The sequence below is a fragment of the Rattus norvegicus genome, chromosome 14 (genome assembly GCF_021556685.1).
Source record: "Rattus norvegicus strain SHRSP/BbbUtx chromosome 14, alternate assembly SHRSP_T2T, whole genome shotgun sequence".
NCBI lineage: Eukaryota > Metazoa > Chordata > Mammalia > Rodentia > Muridae > Rattus > Rattus norvegicus.
Genome location: NC_141547.1, coordinates 91,252,439 through 91,276,509, shown reverse-complemented (window position 1 = coordinate 91,276,509; position 24,071 = coordinate 91,252,439). Strand labels below are relative to the sequence as shown.

Here is a 24,071-nt window from a genome sequence, read left to right as displayed (position 1 = left end):
GTTTTATTATTCAATGACTCGGTGAACTATGGTGGGTAAGCATCTCACCCTCGGTGAACTATGGTGGGTAAGCATCTCACCCTCGGTGAACTATGGTGGGTAAGCATCTCACCCTCGGTGAACTATGGTGGGTAAGCATCTCACCCTCGGTGAACTATGGTGGGTAAGCATCTCACCCTCGGTGAACTATGGTGGGTAAGCATCTCACCCTCGGTGAACTATGGTGGGTAAGCATCTCACCCTCGGTGAACTATGGTGGGTAAGCATCTCACCCTCGGTGAACTATGGTGGGTAAGCATCTCACCCTCGGTGAACTATGGTGGGTAAGCATCTCACCCTCGGTGAACTATGGTGGGTAAGCATCTCACCCTGAAACATCACGGATAGGCAAATGGCTCTGTGCTTGTACGGTGAAAGCTGAGATTCTGGCCCCAGGCAGGTGCAGGTCATCAATCAAGATAACATTTAACATGTATATTTTTAGAGAACATAGGGATCCCTGGGGAAATCAAAGTATTGGCCATACATTCACTAACTCACTGGTAATCCTATAATGGGTGCCAGTTTAGTGACTTGTGTTTGTCTTTCTCTACAGGGATGGAAGAAAATTATGAAACAGATACCAGCTCTCTAACCAGCTCTGTAAATGGGGTATCCAACCACAGTCTGCAAGAAGCCATAATCCCTGATAGTGGTGTGGACGACATCCCTGTCACTTTTATCGGGGAAGTTTCTGACGAGCCTTTCGACTCGGGGCTGTTCTTCAGTGGAAGTAACAATGCTGCTGCTTTGAACCAAGGGGGCATTGCCAGCCAAAGATCCCACCTGCCCCCATATCAGACTGAGCAGAGCCAGCCATTCATAAGGACAAACAGAAAAGAGCCTGACCCCTCCCTTCCTTCCCAAGATTACAGAAAGAGAAATCAGCCAATCTTAGCCAACACATCTGAAAATGAGAATCCAGTTGGAATAGACCCCAGAGTTACATCATTTGTTTCAAAGCCTTCGACAGATGACCCAAAGGCAAAGGATAAAGACAAGATGTGCGGTTCTGGTCCCAGTGAGAAGACACAGACCGGTCACAGAGTAAACTCCCTGCCAGTGAATCCCAGAGTTGGTGAGGATGAAAACTCCAACTCAGCCCTGCCCCCATGGTCTCACCATGGCCAGGCCTCGGGGGGAAGCTATGGACTCAAGTATGGCCTCACTACATATAAAATCGTTCCTCCCAAACCAGAGATGAGGTGTTATGACAGGGATGTGTCCCTCTCCACTGGTGCCATTAAGATTGATGAACTAGGGAATCTGATGAGTCCTCACATGAATGGAAGCAGGACCATATCCAAGCCATCAGCTGTTGCCGAAACAGAGGCTCCACCTATTGGAAAAGTCAAAGAGTTCTGGAGGCGCAACTCGATGGAAAAGTACCTGAATGGGCCAGCCGAGTGCACGGTCAAAAAGGCCCCCTCCACCACCATCACTGCCACATCCGAAAAACCACAGCGAGATGAGACGAAGGCAGGCTTTACGCTGACCACTCCGGAGCAGCAGCCTGCCTCACAAGAATACGGGGCACCCCCGGAGGAAGACAGAAGCCGGCCACATTCAGCCGTCTCCTGTCCTGTGAAAGTGCCAGCATCTAATCCCACAGACATCACATTCCTCAAGCCTCAGAGAAGAACATCCAGCCAGTATGTGGCTTCTGCTATTGCCAAGAAGATGGGACCTCCAAAAGTCCATGCTGATGTGGTGAGACCACATAAGAAGACTGCCGAACAAGGCCACGAGGAAGCAAAGCTCGCTAGACCACCTCCAGCCTGGAAAGACAGTGCAGTCCCCAACCTGTGTTCAGAGGCCGGCCAGTGTGAGCATGGCACAAACCAGGGCTCTGTCCGCCTTCCCAGCAACCCTGGTGGGCAGTTGCCAGCGGACCATCCCAAAGTAGAGGTCAACAGCACATATGGGAAGTCAGCGACTCACAACTCTCCTGCTGCTGTCCACAGAAACTCCTATTTCCTCCCAGGCAGATCTTCCCAGCGGGATCGTGTTTCTGTAGGACAGAGCTGTGGTTTCCATGAAAAGCAAACTATAAGTAACCAAAAGATGAATTCAACATCTAACCCCTCGCAGGCACTGGACAAGGCACACCCAGCCCCCCTGCTCTTGACAGAAGCCCGTGACTCTGGGAAGATACTGGTGAATGGCTCTGCACAGACCCCAGGAAATTGTGAGCCTCCCCACTCTCAGAAAGAGTCCACCCTGACTAGCTATATTATCTTACAGACAGAGGAAAAGCCCAGTCCGTTATCTGCAGATGGTCAAAACTCAGATGATGCTCTACCGTCGAGCATTTTTGGGCCAAAGAAAAAATTCAAGCCTGTCGTTCAAAGGCCACTTCCAAAAGATATATCCCTGCACAGTGCCCTGATGGAAGCCATCCACACCTCAGGAGGGAGGGACAAGCTCCGAAAGGTGAATGTGGTGGGCGTCAGGGTTTGGGTGCAGGGAGCTCTGGGGCAGGTCTTCCAACCCTGTCCTAGATCTCAAGAAAAAAGACTGCAAAGGCAGAGCTGCAAGTTTGCTGGTTTCATTTTAACTGTATACTGTCTCCTTCTAATGCATTTGAATGAAAGCACTAGAGAGGCTGGTGGGCTCTAGCTTGTCAGGCCAGTGGAAAATCTGTCAATCAATAAGTATTGATCTACTAGGCCAGGATGTCTGTACTGTGGTCCAGAAGCACCCTGTCAGTGCTGTGCTGTCATAATGAAATATCTGAAGAACTTAGAAAAAGGAAAGGTTTATTTTGGCTCAAGGTTCGGAGGGTTCCGTTCATGGTCCATTAGCCTGTGGCTTTTGAGCTCGTGGCAAAACAACACGGTATCATGTGGATGCATGGCAGGTCAAATGCTCACCTCCTAACCAGGGAGAGGAACGAGAGAACTGCCTATCATTCCCTTCAAGTACCTCCTTCCATTGACCCTGGACATCCCACCAGTATCACCTCCTACCTTCTCCATCAGCTCCTAGTGGTGACAGGCTGAGAAATATGCCTTTCATGAGCTTCTGGGGGAAAGTCTTGATACTCTGAGGTAGTAAGACGCAGGCAGGACCACTGCTTTCTGTACAGCCTTGTGTTGCTAAACACGGGGACATGTTCTGAGAACTGCATGGAGTTTGGTCTCCTAGTTGTTTGACTATCATGAGGTGTCACACAGGCTTATATGGCAATAGGCCAACACTCTATGGGGACTTCTCGTTACATCAAATGACATCATCGGGAGACTGAAAAAGGATGCTGCTGGTGTAGCAGGTTTTATCAGTTTAGAGGAAGATGAAGCAATGAAACTATATCCTCAAACTAGTTGTCCATGACAAACTAACTTTCGAGCCTACAGCATAGTGAATGCATGGTAACATAGTCACCCATGCTCATATCTAAGAGTCACGGCAATATGTAACTGTGCACCTCGGCCTCTCTAAAAGTATAGTGCATAGGCTTGCCTACACTAGCGTCTACCCAAACACCACAAAATTCATTCCCCTAGGATTTTAGTGTCACTGGGAGACAGAAATATTTCATCTCTTTCCAGTCTCATGGGTCCGCTGTCATCAGCATGGTACATTGTTGACTGGAACATGGGATATACTTGTATTGCCATTCTATAGTGAAAATGACAACAATTTTGTGACCCTCCTCCATTGTTCATTTAACACATAAAAGTGCTATTACCAATTTAATATCAATAATGAAGAGTGATTTCCTCCATTTTTCAGTTGAGGAAGCAAGGCAGGATGAGTTTTAAGTGATCCGGCCCAACATTACCCACTGACATTCTCACCCAGGTTTGCAAAATTTCAGCAAACTTAGGGACAGCTAGGAGAAGAGCGGGAACCATGTCACTGTAAGACACTAATGTTTATGCAACCCCAAGTCTGTAGCCTTTGGTCCTTCTATAGCTGCCACTCAACTTTCTACAGGGTTATGTCATTGTAGTGAGTTGAAAATACCCTAAGTTGGAAAGGCCTTTAATGTGCTGAACTTAGCTGAGCTTAGTTCTGCCTCCCTGCATACGCTCAGAACATTTCCATCCGCCTACACTTGGACAGCGTAGTCTAACTCAAAGCCTGCTCTGCACATGGGTTGAATGACAGTAAAGTTTTTGAATGCTGCGCCAAAACTAGGAAAGCCAGTGGTTGTGTGCACATGCTTTGATGGTGTGGCTCAGTTGAATGCTCTTTTGGGTAATTTCTGAAAGTACCTTTAAGCAGACAGGTCGAAGGGAATTGCTGCTGCTCATGTGGACTTTGCCTTCCCTTATCTTCAGAGTAAACTATGCTAACCTTGTTAATACTCTAGACTGCAGAACAGGCCTCAGAAGGAAGGCCAAAGAAACCATCCTACGTGGAGGCGGAGAGCGAGCGATCTGCCCTTCTGGCAGCCATCCGGGGCCACAGTGGGACTCTCAGCCTGAGGAAGGTGAGGAAACGGGCCTCCCAGGTATAAGAGGTTCAGAATCCTACCTACAGTTCTCCTCAGCAGACCAAGCCAACGCCACTTAGCTTCCATCGCTCAGACTACATGGCAGCCAGCATCAGAGCTGTGAGTTCCATGTATTTAGCACACTATCACCCAACTCCAGACAGCTCCCTTGGCCTCCACTCACATAAAGTGAACGACCCTTGGACCACTGACGTTTTCCTGATTTTTCTGCAGGTCTGTCCTGTACACTAACAGGTTCCAAATTCACTCGTACATTCATCATGAGCTCAGGGTAGGATAACAAGGTCCTGCCACCCTGCCTACTCTCACAGACTGAGGCAACTGTAGGAAGATAGCCCGGAACTTGTGCAACTTTATGCACAGGTTAATTGAATTTAGAGGCAGGGCAGTGCACCTATGGCTGTCACATACAGGGCTTAAGGAACGGTGACTTGTACAATTCCCCTGGGGTTTTACTGGCTCTCAACTTCCACATCCACTTGGTCAAATCTGTGTGTCCGGCTTCTATTTCTTTCCTTACCTGGTAAAGGAAATTATGAGACTAGAAAGTATTTTTATACTCTTGTCATTTCTAGTACCTTTTAGCCATACTTTGGAGAAGTACAGGGATATATGTATAACAGATTTCTGTTTTCTGTGGTTCATCATTACAGAGCTGTTCGAGGTTCGCTCTAAGATGGGTAGCGGTGTGCTGTCCCTCAGAAAGGACCTTTACACAAATTCAAACTGTCTGTCAGGTGCTATGATGAAGCACCATAGACTGGGTCACTTCGAAACAAAAGAGGCTTGCCTCTTACAGCTCTGGAAGCTAGAAGTCAAAGGTCATGGCAACAGCAGAATAGGAATTTTGTAAGAATGCCTTGCTGGTCCCTAGTACCTCAATACCAAGGCCTCAAATGGCAGAAGGTTCAAGGTACTCTCCACAGTCTCTTTTATAGGGTACTGATTCTATCCATGGTAGACACACACTTAGAATTAATCCCTTCCAAAGCCTCTCACCCCAGTGTCATCACCATGGAATGTCACAGATGAGTTGAGGGTACGTGAGTACTCACTGTAGTAAACACTTAACTGTCTCATTAGGTGTCATCCCTGGCCTCTGAGGAGCTCCAGAGCTTCCGAGATGCTGCACTCATGGCTCCAGGTGTGGACAAGCCTCAGCAAGAAGACCGTGGCCTTCCACCCCCACCTGCCCTGCCACCACCATCCACTCCAGCATCCCAGGTTCCCTCAGCCTCCATACCGGTTTCTAGGTTCAGCACCGGCACCCTCAGCAACCCAGTAAATGCTAGGCAAGCCTTGATGGATGCTATCCGCTCGGGCACAGGAGCTGCAAGACTCAGAAAGGTGAGCATTGGTACAGAAAGCAGAAATGGAAGCAAAATTAACTGTGCAGCCCAGCTTCTGGAGGGTACCGCCAAGGGGTAGACATTGACTCGGGAGAAAGCCAGCTCTTTGTGCTACCTGCTGCCCGTGTGCCAAGGTTTAAACTGAACTCACTTCTGTCTCCTGACTCCAGATGAATGCTAGTGCAAGGACAGCTGGATGAGAATCTACAGTCTGCTCCCTAGGGCTCCCTGGAGGGAGTGTAGCACCCTAGCCTGCAACGTCACCACCAATCTTTCCTATCTACCTTTGTCTGCCTCTTTCTGCCAACGTAATACATACCTGTCAGTGAACCCAAAGTCTCTCAGCAGAGCACGAGCCTTCCTCCTCCTAATGCAGGTCAACACATCTAGTTCCCACCTGGACACTGGAGAAAACTTTGGCCCTAAAGCACTATTAGCAAACCTCATCTGGCTTCCAAGCTCTGTTTCAGCTCAATACTACTCTCTTATGAGTTTGCTGACTTCTAGGGCTGTGTATGCCTTCTTGATATGGCAACTTATGCTAAGAATGCGAATGCTAGGGTATTTTCGATTTTCTAAGAGCACTTCTGATTCCTCAACTCTGCTGTCCCTGAGGAGGTCAATAGGAAGTTAATCTTCATGCTATATGTGGAATGCACAAGGCTCAGAGAATCCAAATCACTGGGCTCTGGTCATATAGGGACTGGACTCTGCACAGTAGGTCTTGTCATGCTCTAAGGAAAACATGTCACCCATGAAGCTGAGGCTGGGCCACTTTCACATAAGGCTACGATTTCCAGAAATAAGACAGACAGATCTGCTTGTTCCCCACTTGGACACCTGCTGGGGTGGAGGAGTGGAGAGGTTCCTAGGACATGTGGCTGAGTCACTGAGGCATAACCCACTTCAGGTCCCTATGCACCAGCACTGGAGAGTGACAGGCTTCAAGCCGACTCCCTGTGGTTTCCCCATTTCTATGGAATTTGTGTATTTCTGAACTTGTAATGGTGGATGACTGAGAAGTAATCACAGAAGTCAGGTAAAGGTGGTTCTGAATAAACCTCTGAGGCCCCTCTGGGCTCACGACAGCCATTTGCCTCTGACTGAATTCGAGAGGTGGCTCTTTAGAGAAGTCCTAAGCAAATAATTTTGTGAAACCCAGCACAAGACTTTGTTTCTTAGTTTCTAAAATCATGTTCCTCAACAAGAAATCTATAAGTAAAATCTGAGTCCTACAGTAGACTTGTCAGAAGTTAGAACCCACGGTCAGCCAAGTTAAACTGTCTCTGAGGGGACTTTGCTTTAAAGTCTGAGGTAATTATCTCATTCACTCCCCTAATATATTATTTAAAAAAAATAGTGTCACCTATCTGAGGCTTCCCTCCCTTCCCATTTCAGTGAGCTTGTCAACAGTGGTTTGAAAATATTCAGTAATTAGTAATTAATGAGTTGTAAATAGCCTTCATTACAGTAAATGGGTTTTAGTAGTACACTTGTTAATGTGTTACTGTGCCTAATATGTAATATAAGCTCTTCATACTCGCCCTCATAGGTGCATGGCTTTAGTAAAAGGCAGAGTATGCATAGGCTCAATACACTCCAGAGTTCCAAGTACCCCTGGAGGCTTTCTGGAGAGGGGACCTGTGACCTGAACGCTACAGGCACGTAGTTGCTCTCTGTATTTACACACAGCTCACTGACTGATTGTTGGAGCTGTTTAAAATAGATGCTACTCTGTCCTACAGTGATGCAAAGGCCCTGAGGCAAGAAAAACTAAAAGCCAAGGCTACACAGCCACCAGATGTGTACTTAAAAATTGAAAACCTGGGCTTGCTCTAAGAACTCTTCTGCTTTGCCGAAAGTTAGAAAGAAGCAATATTGCAAAGCGTCTGGAAGAAGAGACTGAGGAAAGTAAGGGGTAGAAATGAAGGACGGAGGATAAGAAGGTCTGAATAGGCATGTCCAGTTGAAAGATTAGAGGTGAGGAGGAAGTTGGACACTATGCTCCCCAGACATGCTTGAAGGAAAGGTCATCACAGTTAAAATGTTGTAGCCAGAATAGGAGACACAGCTGTCATTTCCCACATGGTTAGCTCTTTAAATGGGACCAAGTTTTGATTATATTTCTTGAATTGACTTAACCCTTTGGTTGCTTGCCCACTCTGGAAAGCATGAGTCAGCAAATGCTTAAGAATCTGTGCACTTTGTTTGGTTATAAGATGATTTGGCGCTGAGAGCCGGGTGCTGGGTAATAGGGGCGGGATGACACTGAACAGGCTCTTGTTATGCATCTGCCACCTGCTACAGACTGTGGACTAGGGTGGGTAGCACAACTTCCTGAGCAGTTCCCTTCCCCAGCCTCTCCCAGGAATGTGGAAGTCCTCATGGCCTGCACTGCCATCTCCTAGGTAGGGCCTGGCCCCTAGGGGCATTTCCACACCTTTATCGCCACTGGTTTGCCTTCCCACTGCAACTGTATGTAGAGTGCCAGATGTGGGCCATCAAGGGAAATGTTCACAGTCTGGTGATGGTTTTAAAAAGCCAGTCAGAAAGCACTGTCCTACTGTGTGTGGACAACTGGCTCTCAGGGCTCCCATGTCAAAACGTGGACCCTTCCTCCAACTCTTTAGCTTCCTTTCCATGTTTGGTCCAACTGGCCTTGAGGAAAGTGCAGTGGATCTGTGGCATCTGCAGTGTGGACTGAGCTCTCTACAGTTGGGCATATGTGTTGGTTTCCATGCCCGAGTGTTCAGTGTAAGTTCCTGCTGAGATGGGCCTTTGAATCTGACTTTCTAGGCTTTGTAAAAGGCTGCACGTGCACAACACACAATGCTTATTGTCTCTGAGAAAGCCTTCTTTTCCTCAGATCCTGGGGCGGCAGGGGCCGGGCTGGGGGGGCTTCCCCCAGATTTAGAAGTTTGAGAACAACAAGTGACCCTGACCACTGTAGACAGAACGGGACGGTTGATCATTGGGAAGACACTGCTCATGATATGGGACACTCAGCTTGACGGAAGAAGAATAATTACCTTAAATATGACAGCACTGTTTTTCAAAATGATCACAGTTGCTTTTATGGTGTGAGTGGCCCAGGTCTCTGGCTGCCGATGGCAGTCAGTGCTCCCAGCTGCCTGATTTGCTTCTGGTTCCTTGTGAGAACAGTTGCAGCTACGGTAACCACCCAGTGTCTTCCCAGGGATGCTCCTCTTCTCACAGACAGGTTTTTGCACACATCCACCTCCCTATGATCTCGTCCTCTCTTCCCTCATTCCTTCCTCCACAGCGAAGGTAAATATACAGCCTTGCACATCCAGCAGCCTTGGCTGACTTGGGTTATATGAATTGTGTCAAAGGGCCTGGAGCGCACACCTTGTTAACTCTTATCTGTGTGTTCATGTAAACATGGCAGTGCTGTGCCTTTAGTAAGACCTGCCAGGATGCAGGGCCCTGGGAAAGCTGTTCAGAGCAGAATGAAAGCCTCATTGCACCTACAGAAGTACTGTGCCACAGAGACACAAGTCAGAGAAGGAACCACTCAGAACAACTGAAGGACTTGGTTAGAGTCCCCACTCCACCCCGCACTAACAGTCTCCTGCTCTATTCCCCTAGAGGAAAGGCCATGGCTTCCATTTGATAAACAGACAGGCACGGTGCTGGTATCCTAAGTGACTTTTCCTGGCAAAACATTCTTGGTCAGCACCTTTGCTATGCCCAGACATCTTATCAGCTCCTGGCTGCCTTGGCAAGTGCCCCGTGAGCCACACTGAGCTCACACAGCACAGGTGCCCTCTTTCCCATTGCAGGAATCACAGATGTAGACGAATGCATTTTATGCCCTTTGACCTCAACAGGAAGCCCGAAGAACTGATTAGACAGATGATGCTATGAGGAGGTCCCAAGCTAGGGAGGAGAACAACAAATCCCTTCCTTCTCAGCAGAAGAGAACTCCATGTTCCCGGGAGTAAGGACAGAAACCTGTGTCAACACAGACCTGGCTCCTGAATAATATTCATTCATACACCAGGCCCAGGTTGTTCATCATGTAAGCTCTAGCTATGTGTAGTTAAATTGGAATTCAAGACAGGCAGTCAGGATTATCTTCTGACAGTACCCCTCCCATGTTCCCTATTGTCTAATGAAAATAGAGCTGGGGTAAAGCATGTTATGAAACTACAAGGTGCATGTATCCTTCAGGTTTTCACTCTGAACTCTAAGTCTCTGTCAGTACCCAGGCTAGCTCAGTTTTCCCGCATCATCACCATGTAATTTTCCCTTCAGAATGTAGCTCACAGGTCTGAGTTCCCCAAAAACTCATGTAAGTGCTATTGGATGTGGCCTCATTTTACACACAACACAGTCCTGCACAAGGCTCACCCGTCATTGTACCATCATCTCTGTGAATGGCTTCTGGCATAGAGTGGACACTGGTTTGAGATCTGGAAGGAGAATTAAGACACCATATACCCCACGGATGGCACTGCGAACATCCCAGCCCCTCCATGCTATCCATGTGCTGAGAGCTCATGTCCCAGAGAATCATTTGAAAATCCTGCCAGATATCCAGTTCAAGTTACAAACACAGCTTTCTCTTCTTTGGGGAAATAAAATGGCCTTTGGGCATGTCCAGTCTTCCTTCCTGGCTTGTTTGTACCCTCACCTGTCACCCAGCTGCTGGCTCCCCTGGATTCTTCTGTGTGTGGAATCTTCCTACCCAACATGGAGGGAAAACCCCTAACTAGAGAATACCCTGCCCTCTTGGGGATTTCTTTTTGCCAAGAAATCCTTTCCTAGCAGTGTACCCCAACAGCACTGTTCAATCACCTTTGTCTAGGCCAAGAGCATTCTCCTTGGCCATCAAGGAACTAAAATAAAGGCTTAAATATTTTCTCAGCCTTCTATGTTCTCCAGTGACCCCCCCCAGAGTACTTTTTTTTTTGTCTAAACAAATAACATGAACATCTTTTAGACAGCATTCATCCTCCAAGAAGCCCCAGTGTATGGCATTCACACCCACATTGATCTCTGCTCTAGGGCCTGCTCCTCAGATGGGCCCAGCCTCTCTCTCCTCCTCGTACATGCGTGCCTCTCTTATGCTTTCTGTTGATGGTCAAAGAAACAGACACCCAGTAGTATGACTTAAGCCTGAACTGACATTGTTTGCAGTTTTCTTTCTTACATACCCTAGTATGAGCATTACTTTCTCGTTCAGCTCCCCCCACCCCACACACACACACTAAGAACTTGGGTTCCAACCCATATGGCATCATCATATTGTCCCTGCTGATGGTAGACAAGAATTCCAGGTCTTCTACACCGCCTATGAGAGCAAAGGATGTCTCCCTTCCCGTTCCCTCACTAACTTGCCCCATTCCCACTTACCTTCATGTGCCCTCAGAGATGCACCTAGGTAAGGTGACTCAATACCCCCAGAAACAGTGACCCGATATCCTAGCATTAGCTGAGCTGGAAGTGCTTCACTTGGCCTATGGCTCCATGCCCAAACCCTCATTACAGATCACTAAACCTGCCCCTAGTAAGTAATATAGTCTGGATCTCTGGTGTCCTCCAGAAACCTATACCTATATGCCAAAAGAGAAACCCAATGGGAGTTGTCCTCATTGGCCAGCTCCTTCTGCTTTCTGCCTCCTTGCTGTGAAAAGAATACATGTACTCTGACATACATGGCCCATCATATACTGCCTCCACAATATGCTTCCATAGACTCAAAACCTTGGGCTGACCCAGGTATGGGCTGAAACCTCCAAACCCAAGAGCTACAGCAGCTTTCCTCTGTGTGGGGGGAAGCATGTCAGGACAGGAGCACCATGGAGTCACACAGTGTATGCTGCCTCGCTCGTTGAGAAATGACCCCGGGCACCTGGCACTTCTTTACAGACCTCACTCTTATTTCTCCAGTAGAAGATAAAGGGCTGAAAAATGTGTGAACAACTCAAAGAGTTTCACCCAACCAAGTTATACGTCCATAGTCCACACAGCGAGCTCTTGACATTCACACACATTCTGCTTTTATATTGTAGGATTCATTTCATGAATTATCTCAAAGCCGGCTGAAGGGTTTCCTTGAAAGCCTCCCTGAACTTCACCACCATTTCTTGCTCTGATTCCATTAAATATAGTTCAGCAAGCTACGTTTTCTGTCATTTTAGCATGAAAGATATTTTTTAACATTTTGCATAGAAAAAATGTTGTAATAATTGTGAAGCAAATACCCCTTTATCTAGCCCCAAGAACTTTTTTTTTTTATTATTAACTTGAGTATTTCTTATATACATTTCAAGGGTTATTCCCTTTCCCGGTTTCCGGGCAAACATCCCCCTAATCCCTCCCCCTCCCCTTCTTTATGGGTGTTCCCCTCCCAATCCTCCCCCCATTGCCGCCCTCCCCCCAACAGTCTAGTTCACTGGGGGTTCAGTCTTAGCAGGACCCAGGGCTTCCCCTTCCACTGGTGCTCTTACTAGGATATTCATTGCTACCTATGGGGTCAGAGTCCAGGGTCAGTCCATGTATAGTCTTTAGGTAGTGGCTTAGTCCCTGGAAGCTCTGGTTGCTTGGCATTGTTGTACATATGGGGTCTCGAGCCCCTTCAAGCTCTTCCAGTTCTTTCTCTGATTCCTTCAACGGGGGTCCTATTCTCAGTTCAGTGGTCTGCTGCTGGCATTCGCCTCTGTATTTGCTGTATTCTGGCTGTGTCTCTCAGGAGCGATCTACATCCGGCTCCTGTCAGTCTGCACTTCTTTGCTGCATCCATCTTGTCTAATTGGATGGCTGTATATGTATGGGCCACATGTGGGGCAGGCTCTGAATGGGTGTTCCTTCTGTGTCTGTTTTAATCTTTGCCTCTGTATTCCCTGCCACGGGTATTCTTATTCCCCTTTTAAAGAAGGAGTGAAGCATTCACATTTTTTTTTTACTCTTTTTTTTTTTTTTTTTATTAACTTGAGTATTTCTTATATACATTTCGAGTGTTATTCCCTTTCCCGGTTTCCGGGCAAACATCCCCCTCCCCCCTCCCCTTCCTTATGGGTGTTCCCCTCCCAACCCTCCCACCATTGCCGCCCTCCCCCCATAGACTAGTTCACTGGGGGTTCAGTCTTAGCAGGACCCAGGGCTTCCCCTTCCACTGGTGCTCTTACTAGGATATTCATTGCTACCTATGGGGTCAGAGTCCAGGGTCAGTCCATGTATAGTCTTTAGGTAGTGGCTTAGTCCCTGGAAGCTCTGGTTGCTTGGCATTGTTGTACTTTTGGGGTCTCGAGCCCCTTCAAGCTCTTCCAGTTCTTTCTCTGATTCCTTCAATAGGGGACCTATTCTCAGTTCAGTGGTTTGCTGCTGGCATTTGCCTCTGTATTTGCTGTATTCTGGCTGTGTCTCTCAGGAGCGATCTACATCCGGCTCCTGTCGGTCTGCACTTCTTTGCTTCATCCATCTAGTCCAATTGGGTGGCTGTATATGTATGGGCCAAATGTGGGACAGGCTCTGAATGGGTGTTCCTTCAGTCTCTGTTTTAATCTTTGCCTCTCCCTTCCCTGCCAAGGGTATTCTTTTTCCTCATTTAAAGAAGGAGTGAAGCATTCACATTTTGATCATCCGTCTTGAGTTTCGTTTGTTCTAGGGATCTAGGGTAATTCAAGCATTTGGGCTAATAGCCACTTATCAATGAGTGCATACCATGTATGTCTTTCTGTGATTGGGTTAGTTCACTCAGGATGATATTTTCCAGTTCCAACCATTTGCCTACGAATTTCATAAACTCGTTGTTTTTGATAGCTGAGTAGTATTCCATTGTGTAGATGTACCACATTTTCTGTATCCATTCCTCTGTTGAAGGGCATCTGGGTTCTTTCCATTTTCTGGCTATTATAAATAAGGCTGCGATGAACATAGTGGAGCACGTGTCTCTTTTATATGTTGAGGCATCTTTTGGGTATATGCCCAAGAGAGGTATAGCTGGATCCTCAGGCAGTTCAATGTCCAATTTTCTGAGGAACCTCCAGACTGATTTCCAGAATGGTTTTACCAGTCTGCAATCCCACCAACAATGGAGGAGTGTTCCTCTTTCTCCACAACCTCGCCAGCATCTGCTGTCACCTGAGTTTTTGATCTTAGCCAATCGCACTGGTGTGAGGTGAAATCTCAGGGTTGTTTTGATTTGCATTTCCCTTATGACTAAAGATGTTGAACATTTCTTTAGGTGTTTCTCAGCCATTCGGCATTCCTCAGCTGTGAATTCTTTGTTTAGCTCTGAACCCCATTTTTTAATAGGGTTATTTGTTTCCCTGCGGTCTAACTTCTTGAGTTCTTTGTATATTTTGGATATAAGGCCTCTATCTGTTGTAGGGTTGGTAAAGATCTTTTCCCAATCTGTTGGTTGCCGTTTTGTCCTAACCACAGTGTCCTTTGCCTTACAGAAGCTTTGCAGTTTTATGAGATCCCATTTGTCAATTCTTGATCTTAGGGCATAAGCCATTGGTGTTTTGTTCAGGAAATTTTTTCCAGTGCCCATGTGTTCCAGATGCTTCCCTAGTTTTTCTTCTATTAGTTTGAGTGTGTCTGGTTTGATGTGGAGGTCCTTGATCCACTTCGACTTAAGCTTTGTACAGGGTGATAAGCCTGGATCGATCTGCATTCTTCTACATGTTGCCCTCCAGTTGAACCAGCACCATTTACTGAAAATGCTATCTTTTTTCCATTGGATGGTTTTGGCTCCTTTGTCAAAAATCAAGTGACCATAGGTGTGTGGGTTCATTTCTGGGTCTTCAATTCTATTCCATTGGTCTATCTGTCTGTCTCTGTACCAATACCATGCAGTTTTTATCACTATTGCTCTGTAATACTGCTTGAGTTCAGGGATAGTGATTCCCCCTGAAGTCCTTTTATTGTTGAGGATAGCTTTAGCTATCCTGGGTTTTTTGTTATTCCAGATGAATTTGCAAATTGTTCTGTCTAACTCTTTGAAGAATTGGATTGGTATTTTGATGGGGATTGCATTGAATCTGTAGATTGCTTTTGGTAAAATGGCCATTTTTACTATATTAATCCTGCCAATCCATGAGCATGGGAGATCTTTCCATCTTCTGAGGTCTTCTTCAATTTCTTTCTTCAGTGTCTTGAAGTTCTTATTGTACAGATCTTTTACTTGCTTGGTTAAAGTCACACCGAGGTACTTTATATTATTTGGGTCTATTATGAAGGGTGTCGTTTCCCTAATTTCTTTCTCGGCTTGTTTCTCTTTTGTATAGAGGAAGGCAACTGATTTATTTGAGTTAATTTTATACCCAGCCACTTTGCTGAAGTTGTTTATCAGCTTTAGTAGTTCTCTGGTGGAACTTTTGGGATCACTTAAATATACTATCATATCATCTGCAAATAGTGATATTTTGACCTCTTCTTTTCCGATCTGTATCCCTTTGATCTCCTTTTGTTGTCTGATTGCTCTGGCTAGAACTTCAAGAACTATATTGAATAAGTAGGTACGAGTGGGCAGCCTTGTCTAGTCCCTGATTTTAGTGGGATTGCTTCAAGTTTCTCTCCATTTAGTTTAATGTTAGCAACTGGTTTGCTGTATATGGCTTTTACTATGTTTAGGTATGGGCCTTGAATTCCTATTCTTTCCAGGACTTTTATCATGAAGGGGTGTTGAATTTTGTCAAATGCTTTCTCAGCATCTAATGAAATGATCATGTGGTTCTGTTCTTTCAGTTTGTTTATATAATGGATCACGTTGATGGTTTTCCGTATATTAAACCATCCCTGCATGCCTGGGATGAAGCCTACTTGATCATGGTGGATGATTGTTTTGATGTGCTCTTGAATTCGGTTTGCCAGAATTTTATTGAGTATTTTTGCGTCGATATTCATAAGGGAAATTGGTCTGAAGTTCTCTTTCTTTGTTGTGTCTTTGTGTGGTTTAGGTATAAGAGTAATTGTGGCTTCGTAGAAGGAATTCGGTAGGGCTCCATCTGTTTCAATTTTGTGGAATAGTTTGGATAATATTGGTATGAGGTCTTCTATGAAGGTTTGATAGAATTCTGCACTAAACCCATCTGGACCTGGGCTCTTTTTGGTTGGGAGACCTTTAATGACTGCTTCTATTTCCTTAGGAGTTATGGGGTTGTTTAACTGGTTTATCTGTTCCTGATTTAACTTTGATACCTGGTATCTGTCTAGGAAATTGTCCATTTCCTGAAGATTTTCAAATTTTGTTGAATATAGGTTTTTATAGTAAGATCTGATGATTTTTTGAATTTCCTCTGAATCTGTAGTTATGTCTCCCTTTTCATTTCTGATTTTGTTAATTTGGACGCACTCTCTGTGTCCTCTCGTTAGTCTGGCTAAGGGTTTATCTATCTTGTTGATTTTCTCAAAGAACCAACTTTTGGTCCTGTTGATTCTTTCTATGGTCCTTTTTGTTTCTACTTGGTTGATTTCAGCTCTGAGTTTGATTATTTCCTGCCTTCTACTCCTCCTGGGTGTATTTGCTTCTTTTTGTTCTAGAGCTTTTAGGTGTGCTGTCAAGCTGCTGACATATGCTCTTTCCTGTTTCTTTCTGCAGGCACTCAGCGCTATGAGTTTTCCTCTTAGCACAGCTTTCATTGTGTCCCATAAGTTTGAGTATGTTGTATCTTCATTTTCATTAAATTCTAAAAAGTTTTTAATTTCTTTCTTTATTTCTTCCTTGACCAGGTTATCATTGAGTAGAGCATTGTTCAATTTCCACGTATATGTGGGCGTTCTTCCCTTATTGTTATTGAAGACCAGTTTTAGGCCGTGGTGGTCCGATAGCACGCATGGGATTATTTCTATCTTTCTGTACCTGTTGAGGCCCGTTTTTTGACCAATTATATGGTCAATTTTGGAGAAAGTACCATGAGGAGCTGAGAAGAAGGTATATCCTTTTGCTTTAGGATAGAATGTTCTATAAATATCCGTTAAGTCCATTTGGCTCATGACTTCTCTTAGTCTGTCGACATCACTGTTTAATTTCTGTTTCCATGATCTGTCCATTGATGAGAGTGGGGTGTTGAAATCTCCCACTATTATTGTGTGAGGTGCAATGTGTGTTTTGAGCTTTAGTAAGGTTTCTTTTACGTATGTAGGTGCCCTTGTATTTGGGGCATAGATATTTAGGATTGAGAGTTCATCTTGGTGGATTTTTCCTTTGATGAATATGAAGTGTCCTTCCTTATCTTTTTTGATGACTTTTAGTTGGAAATTGATTTTATTTGATATTAGAATGGCTACTCCAGCTTGCTTCTTCTGACCATTTGCTTGGAAAGTTGTTTTCCAGCCTTTCACTCTGAGGTAGTGTCTGTCTTTGTCTCTGAGGTGTGTTTCCTGTAGGCAGCAGAATGCAGGGTCCTCGTTGCGTATCCAGTTTGTTAATCTATGTCTTTTTATTGGGGAGTTGAGGCCATTGATATTGAGAGATATTAAGGAATAGTGATTATTGTTTCCCGTTATATTCATATTTGGATGTGAGGTTATGTTTGTGTGCTTTCATTCTCTTTGTTTTGTTGCCAAGACGATTAGTTTCTTGCTTCTTCTAGGGTATAGCTTGCCTCCTTATGTTGGGCTTTACCATTTATTATCCTTTGTAGTGCTGGATTTGTAGAAAGATATTGTGTAAATTTGGTTTTGTCATGGAATATCTTGGTTTCTTCATCAATGTTAATTGAGAGTTTTGCTGGATACAGTAACCTGGGCTGGCATTTGTGTTCTCTTAGGGTCTGTATGACATCAGTCCAGGATCTTCTGGCCTTCATAGTTTCTGGCGAGAAGTCTGGTGTGATTCTGATAGGTCTCCCTTTATATGTTACTTGACCTTTTTCCCTTACTGCTTTTAATATTCTTTCTTTATTTTGTGCGTTTGGTGTTTTGACAATTATGTGACGGGAGGTGTTTCTTTTCTGGTCCAATCTATTTGGAGTTCTGTAGGCTTCTTGTATGCCTATGGGTATCTCTTTTTTTAGGTTAGGGAAGTTTTCTTCTATGATTTTGTTGAAGATATTTACTGGTCCTTTGAGCTGGGAGTCTTCACTCTCTTCTATACCTATTATCCTTAGGTTTGATCTTCTCATTGAGTCCTGGATTTCCTGTATGTTTTGGACCAGTAGCTTTTTCCGCTTTACATTATCTTTGACAGTTGAGTCAATGATTTCTATGGAATCTTCTGCTCCTGAGATTCTCTCTTCCATCTCTTGTATTCTGTTGGTGAAGCTTGTATCTACAGCTCCTTGTCTCTTCTTTTGGTTTTCTATATCCAGGGTTGTTTCCATGTGTTCTTTCTTGATTGCTTCTATTTCCATTTTTAATTCCTTCATCTGTTTGATTGTGTTTTCCTGGAATTCTTTCAGGGATTTTTGCCATTCCTCTCTGTAGGCCTCTACTTGTTTATTAATGATTTCCTGTGTTTCCCTAAGTGTGTTCATGTCTTTCTTGAAGTCCTCCAGCATCATGATCAAATATGATTTTGAAACTAGATCTTGCTTTTCTGGTGTGTTTGGATATTCCATGTTTGTTTTGGCGGGAGAATTGGGCTCCGATGATGGCATGTAGTCTTGGTTTCTGTTGCTTGGGTTCCTGCGCTTGCCTCTCGCCATCAGATTATCTCTAGTGTTACTTTGTTCTGCTATTTCTGACAGTGGCTAGACTGACCTATAAGCCTGTGTGTCAGGAGTGCTGTAGACCTGTTTTCCTCTCTTTCAGTCAGTTATGGGGACAGTGTGTTCTGCTTTCCGGCGTGTAGTTTTTCCTCTCTACAGGTCTTCAGCTGTTCCTGTGGGCCTGTGTCTTGAGTTCACCAGGCAGCTTTCTTGCAGCAGAAATGTTGGTCTTACCTGTGGTCCCGAGGCTCAGGTTCACTCGTGGGGTGCTGCCCAGGGGCTCTCTGCAGCGGCAGCAACCAGGAAGACCTGTGCCGCCCCTTCCGGGAGCTTCAGTGCACCAGGGTTCCAGATGGTCTTTGGCTTTTTCCTCTGGCGTCCGAGATGTGTGTGCAGGGAGCAGTCTCTTCTGGTTTCCCAGGCTTGTCTGCCTCTCTGAAGGTTTAGCTCTCCCTCCCACGGGATTTGGGTGCAGAGAGACGAAGCATTCACATTTTGATCATCCGTCTTGAGTTTCATTTGTTCTAGGCATCTAGGGTAATTCAAGCATTTGGGCTAATAGCCACTTATCAATGAGTGCATACCATGTATGTCTTTCTGTGATTGGGTTAGCTCACTCGGGATGATATTTTCCAGTTCCAACCATTTGCCTACGAATTTCATAAACTCGTTGTTTTTGATAGCTGAGTAATATTCCATTGTGTAGATGTACCACATTTTCTGTATCCATTCCTCTGTTGAAGGGCATCTGGGTTCTTTCCAGCTTCTGGCTATTATAAATAAGGCTGCGATGAACATAGTGGAGCACGTGTCTTTTTTATATGTGCCCCAAGAACTTTTGATGACAGTTTGCTGGATTTGTTTTAACCCATATCTCTCCATCTTCATTATCTACCCTTTTGCCTACCTACACACACCTTTTCTTCTTTTGTTCAAATGGGATCTCACAGTGTAGCCCAGGCTAGCATTGAACTCAACAGTCCTCCTGTCTCAGTCTCCAGAATGCTGAGATTACAGGCATGTGTCTCTCACACCTGGCTCAGGATTTTAATTTGTGTGCAATAGAAGTACATGGCAAACATTAGCATTCATGACTCCAGCGGGACTTTATCTGCATGTTCCCAGAGTTTACTTTTTACAGTTTTTTTTTTCCAGGTAAAATACACATAGAGTAGCATGCACACATTTAAGGAGCTCAAGGGTCATTTTAATGGGACTCTATCCTACCCATCTTGAGACCGGTTTTCTGATAAGAATCACAAGAAGAATAAAGTTGAAACTATGGAGGGCCTACAGGTTTGCCAGTGTGTGGATGTGCGTGTACGTGATTTGTAGCTATTTGTACTGACTGCTTCTGTCTTGGCAGAGTTTGGATAGACTGATTGGAGAGGAAAGAGTGTGGTGAAGCATGAAGGGTGCTTACCTGTAACATGGAGTTGGAGCAGTAGAATCATACTACCCAGGAAGTGTGGGAAGGGCACACCGTGAAAGAAGGACATAGCTTTTAAAATACACCCACTGGGTCTCTGAGAGCTTTGTCAGTCCACGGGGTAATTTCAGGGATTGATTTGCCATCCTATCTTTTTTAAAAATTTTTTTATTTATTTATTTTTACACTCCAGATTTTGTTCCCCTCCTTGTCCACCCCCCTGACAATTCCCCATCCCCCCACCTGTCCACAAGGATATCCTCCACCCTACCCACCCTACCAGACCTCTAAACTTCCTGGGGCCTCCAGTCTCTTGAGGGTTAGGTGCATCTTCTCTGACTGAGTCCAGACCCTGGAGTCCTCTGCTGTATATGTTTTGGAGGCCTCATCTCGGCCCTCTGCTGTATATGTTTTGGAGGCCTCATCTCAGCTGGTGTACGCTGCCTGGTTGGTGATCCAGTGTCTGAGAGATCTCAGGGGTCCAGGTTAAATTGAGACTGCTGGTCCTCCTACAGAATTGCCCTCCTCCTCAGCTTCTTCTATCTTTCCCCTAATTTAATCACAGGGGTCAGCAGCTTCTGTTCATTGGTTGGGTGCAAATATCTGCATCTGACTCTTTCAGTTGCTTGTTGGGTCTTTCAGAGGGCAGTCATGATAGGCCCCTTTTTGTGAGTGCCCCATAACCTCAGTAATGGTGTTAGGTTTTGGGGCCTAACCTTGAACTGGATCCCACTTTGAGCCTGTCACTGGACCTTCTTTTCCTCAGGCTCTTCTCCATTTCCATCCCTGCATTTCTTTCAGACAGGAACAATTATGGGTCAGATTTTCACTGTGGGATAGCAGCCCAATCCCTCACTTGATGTCTTGTTTTCCTGATGGACGTCGGTTCAATAAGTTTCCTCTCCCCACTGTAGGGCATTTCATCTAGGTTCCCCCCCCGCCCCCGCCCCCCGCTTTGAGTCATGAGAGTCTCTCACTTCCCAGGTCTCTGGTACATTCTAGAGGGTTCTACCAACCTCCTTCCTCCTGAGGTTGCCTGTTTCCATTCTGCTGGCCCTCAGGGCTTCAGTCCTTTTCTCCCACCCAATACCAGATCATGTTCCCCTTTCCCCATACCTCCATCCCTTTTCCCTCCCCTGTCCCTCCCTCCCTCCCTCCCTCCCTCCCTCCCTGCCTCCCCACTTGTGGTTGCTTTCTTCTCCTTCCCAAGTGGAACTGAGATGACTTCACTTGGGCCCTTCAGCTCGTTGACCTTTTTGAGTTCTATTGACTATATCTTGGGTATTCTGTCCTTTTTTTTTTTTTGACTAATATCCATTTATTAGTTAGAACATACTGTGCATTACCTCACTAGGATGATATTTTCTAGGTTCATCCATTTGTCAGCAAAACTCAGGATGTCCTCGTTCTCAATAGCTGAGTAGTATTCCATTGTAAATGAACCATCATTCACCATGATCAAGTAGGCTTCATCCCAGGGATGCAAGCTTGATTCAATATATGAGAATCCTTTAACATGATCCACCATATAAACAACCTGAAAGAAAAAATCACATGATCATCTCCTTAGATGCAGAAAAAGCATTTGACAAAATACAATATCCCTTCATGTTAAAAGTATTAGAGAGATCAGGAACTCAAGGCCCATACATAAACATAATGAAATCAATTTACTGCAAACCAACAGTCAATATTAAATTAAATGGAGAGATACTTGAAGAAATCCCACTAAAATTGGGAACAAGAGAAGGGTACACACTCTTCCCATATTTACTCAATATAGTACTCAAAGTGCTGGCTAGAACAATAAGACAACAAAAAGAGATCAAGGGTATACAAATTAGCAAAGAAGAAATAAAAGTACCACTATTTGCAGATTATTACATAAGTGACCTTTCGGCTGATAAACAACTTCAGCAAAGTAGCCCAATATAAAGTTAACTGAAATAAATCAGTAGCCTTCCTTTACATAAATGATAAACAGGCTGAGAAAGAAAGTAGGGAAACAACTCCCTTCACAGTAGCTAGAGATAATATAAAATATCTTGGAGTGACTCTAACCAAACAAGTGAAAGCTCTTTATAATAAGAACTTCAAGTCTCTCAAGAAAAAGTTCTCAGAAAATGGAGAGATCGCCCATGCTCATGGATTGGCAGAATTAACATAGTAAAAATGGTCATACTACCAAAGGCAATCAACAGATTCAGTGCGATACCCATCAAAATTCCAATACAATTCTTCAAAGACATGAAAAGAGCAGTTCTCAAATTCATCTGGAAAGGCAAAAAACTCAGAATGGAGAAAACAGTTCTTAACAATAAAAGAAAGGGTGGGAGAATCCCTGACTTAAAGCTCTACTACAGAGCAATAGTGATGCATGGTATTGGTACAGAGATAGACAGGTTGATCAATGGAATAGAATTGAAGACCCAGAAATAAAACCACACACTTACGCACACTTGATCTTTGACATAGAAGCCAAAAATATACGATGGAAAAAAGAAAGCATCTTCAATAAATGGTGCTGGTCTAACTGTCTGTCTATACATAGAAAAATAAAAATGGACCCCTATTTGTTGCCATGCACAAAGCTCAAGTCCAAGTGGATCAAGGACCTCAACATAAAACCAAATGCACTGAATCTAATAGAAAAGAAAGTGGGAGCGTCTTGAACTCATTGGCACAGGGGGAAATTTTCTAAATAGAACTCCAATGACTCATGTTCTAAAATCAAGAATTGATAAATGGGACCTCATGAAACTGGAAAGCTTCTGTAAGACAAAGGACCTAGTCAATCAGCATCCTATAGATTGGGAAAAAAGTCTTCACTCACCCCACATCTGATAGATATCCAAAATATAATGAACTCAAGAAGCTAACCACCAAAAAAAAAAAGAAAGAAAGAAAGAAAAAGAAAAACAACTCAAAGGATGGGGTATAGAAATAAACTGAGAATTCACAACAGAGAATCTCAAATGGCTGGGAAGCACCTAAAGAAATGTTCAAAGTCCTTAATGATTAGAGAAATACAAATCAAAACAACCCTGGGATTCTACCTTACACCAATCAGAATGGCTTAGATCAAAGCCTCAGATGACAACAGATGCTGTTGAGAATGTGGAGAAAGAGGAACATACCTCCATTGCTGATGGGATTGCAAACTGGTACAACCACTCTGGTAATGAAATTAGAGATTCCTCAGAAAATTGGAAATAGGCCTTTCTAAAGACCCAGAAATACCACTCTTGGGAATATACCCTAAAGATGCCCCACCATGCCACGGGGGCACATGTTCATAGTGGCCTTATTTGTGATAGCCAGAAGCTAAAAACAACCCAGATGTCCCATAACAGAAGGATGGATACAGAATATGTGGTTCCTTTGCCATTCTGTCTTAAACAGCCAAACATTTAGGAAAATGTGAGCTCTAAGCAATTAACTATAGAGCCACAGGGGATCAAAGTCCCTGAGAGACACCATAGCAGATTGTGAGGACTGTATCCAACATCTCTGAATCCAGCTACATCTGAGCTGTGGTGTTGAAAGGGTGTTAACATAGATAGGCCCATTGTCCTAGTTATGGTTACTATTGCTATGATGAAGCACCACAAACCAAAAATAACGTGAGGAGGAAAGGTTTTATTTGGCTTACACTTTCCCATCATAGTTGATCACTGAAGGAAGTCAGGACAGGAACCTAGAGGCAGAAGCTGATGCAGAGGCCATGGAAGGGTGCTGCTTACTGGCTTACTCATCCTGGCTTGCTCAGCCTGCTTTCTTATGGACCACCCACAATGGGTAGAACACTAACACATCAATTACTAACTAACAAAATGCTCTGCAGGCTTGCCTACCGTCTGATCTTATGGAGGAATTTTTTCCATCAAGGTTCTCTTCTCTCAAATGACTATAGCTTGTGCCAAGTTGGCATAAATCTATCCAGCACACCCATGAACTCTTTGTTTGAGGAACAGAGCTGCAGTCCCAGAACATCAAGGCATCTGCATGCACAGTAAATGTTGAAGAAGAGATTGTGACCCAGAGCAATCCAGAGACCTGCAGAGCCTACTGGAGTATTTAGCAGAGCAGGGCTTGATCACTCCATACAAGTCAAGCTGCAAAAAGGACCACCAATGGAGAGGGGAAGAGGAGCATCTGGACCTCTCATG

At 44.6% G+C, this 24,071-nt stretch overlaps 1 protein-coding gene across 23 annotated transcripts in view; it reads left to right on the top strand.

Annotated features, from left to right (window-relative positions):
- Positions 1-24,071, top strand: part of Cobl (cordon-bleu WH2 repeat protein) — a 246,422-nt gene that overhangs the window by 214,960 nt on the left and 7,391 nt on the right. For 22 of the 23 annotated variants that reach the window (XM_087583462.1, XM_087583454.1, XM_087583457.1 and 19 more), the window contains 3 exon segments: positions 596-2,472; positions 4,358-4,477; positions 5,585-5,848. In XM_087583462.1, the coding sequence (XP_087439588.1) occupies positions 596-2,472; positions 4,358-4,477; positions 5,585-5,848 (2,261 nt within the window). 23 annotated transcript variants of the gene reach the window in all.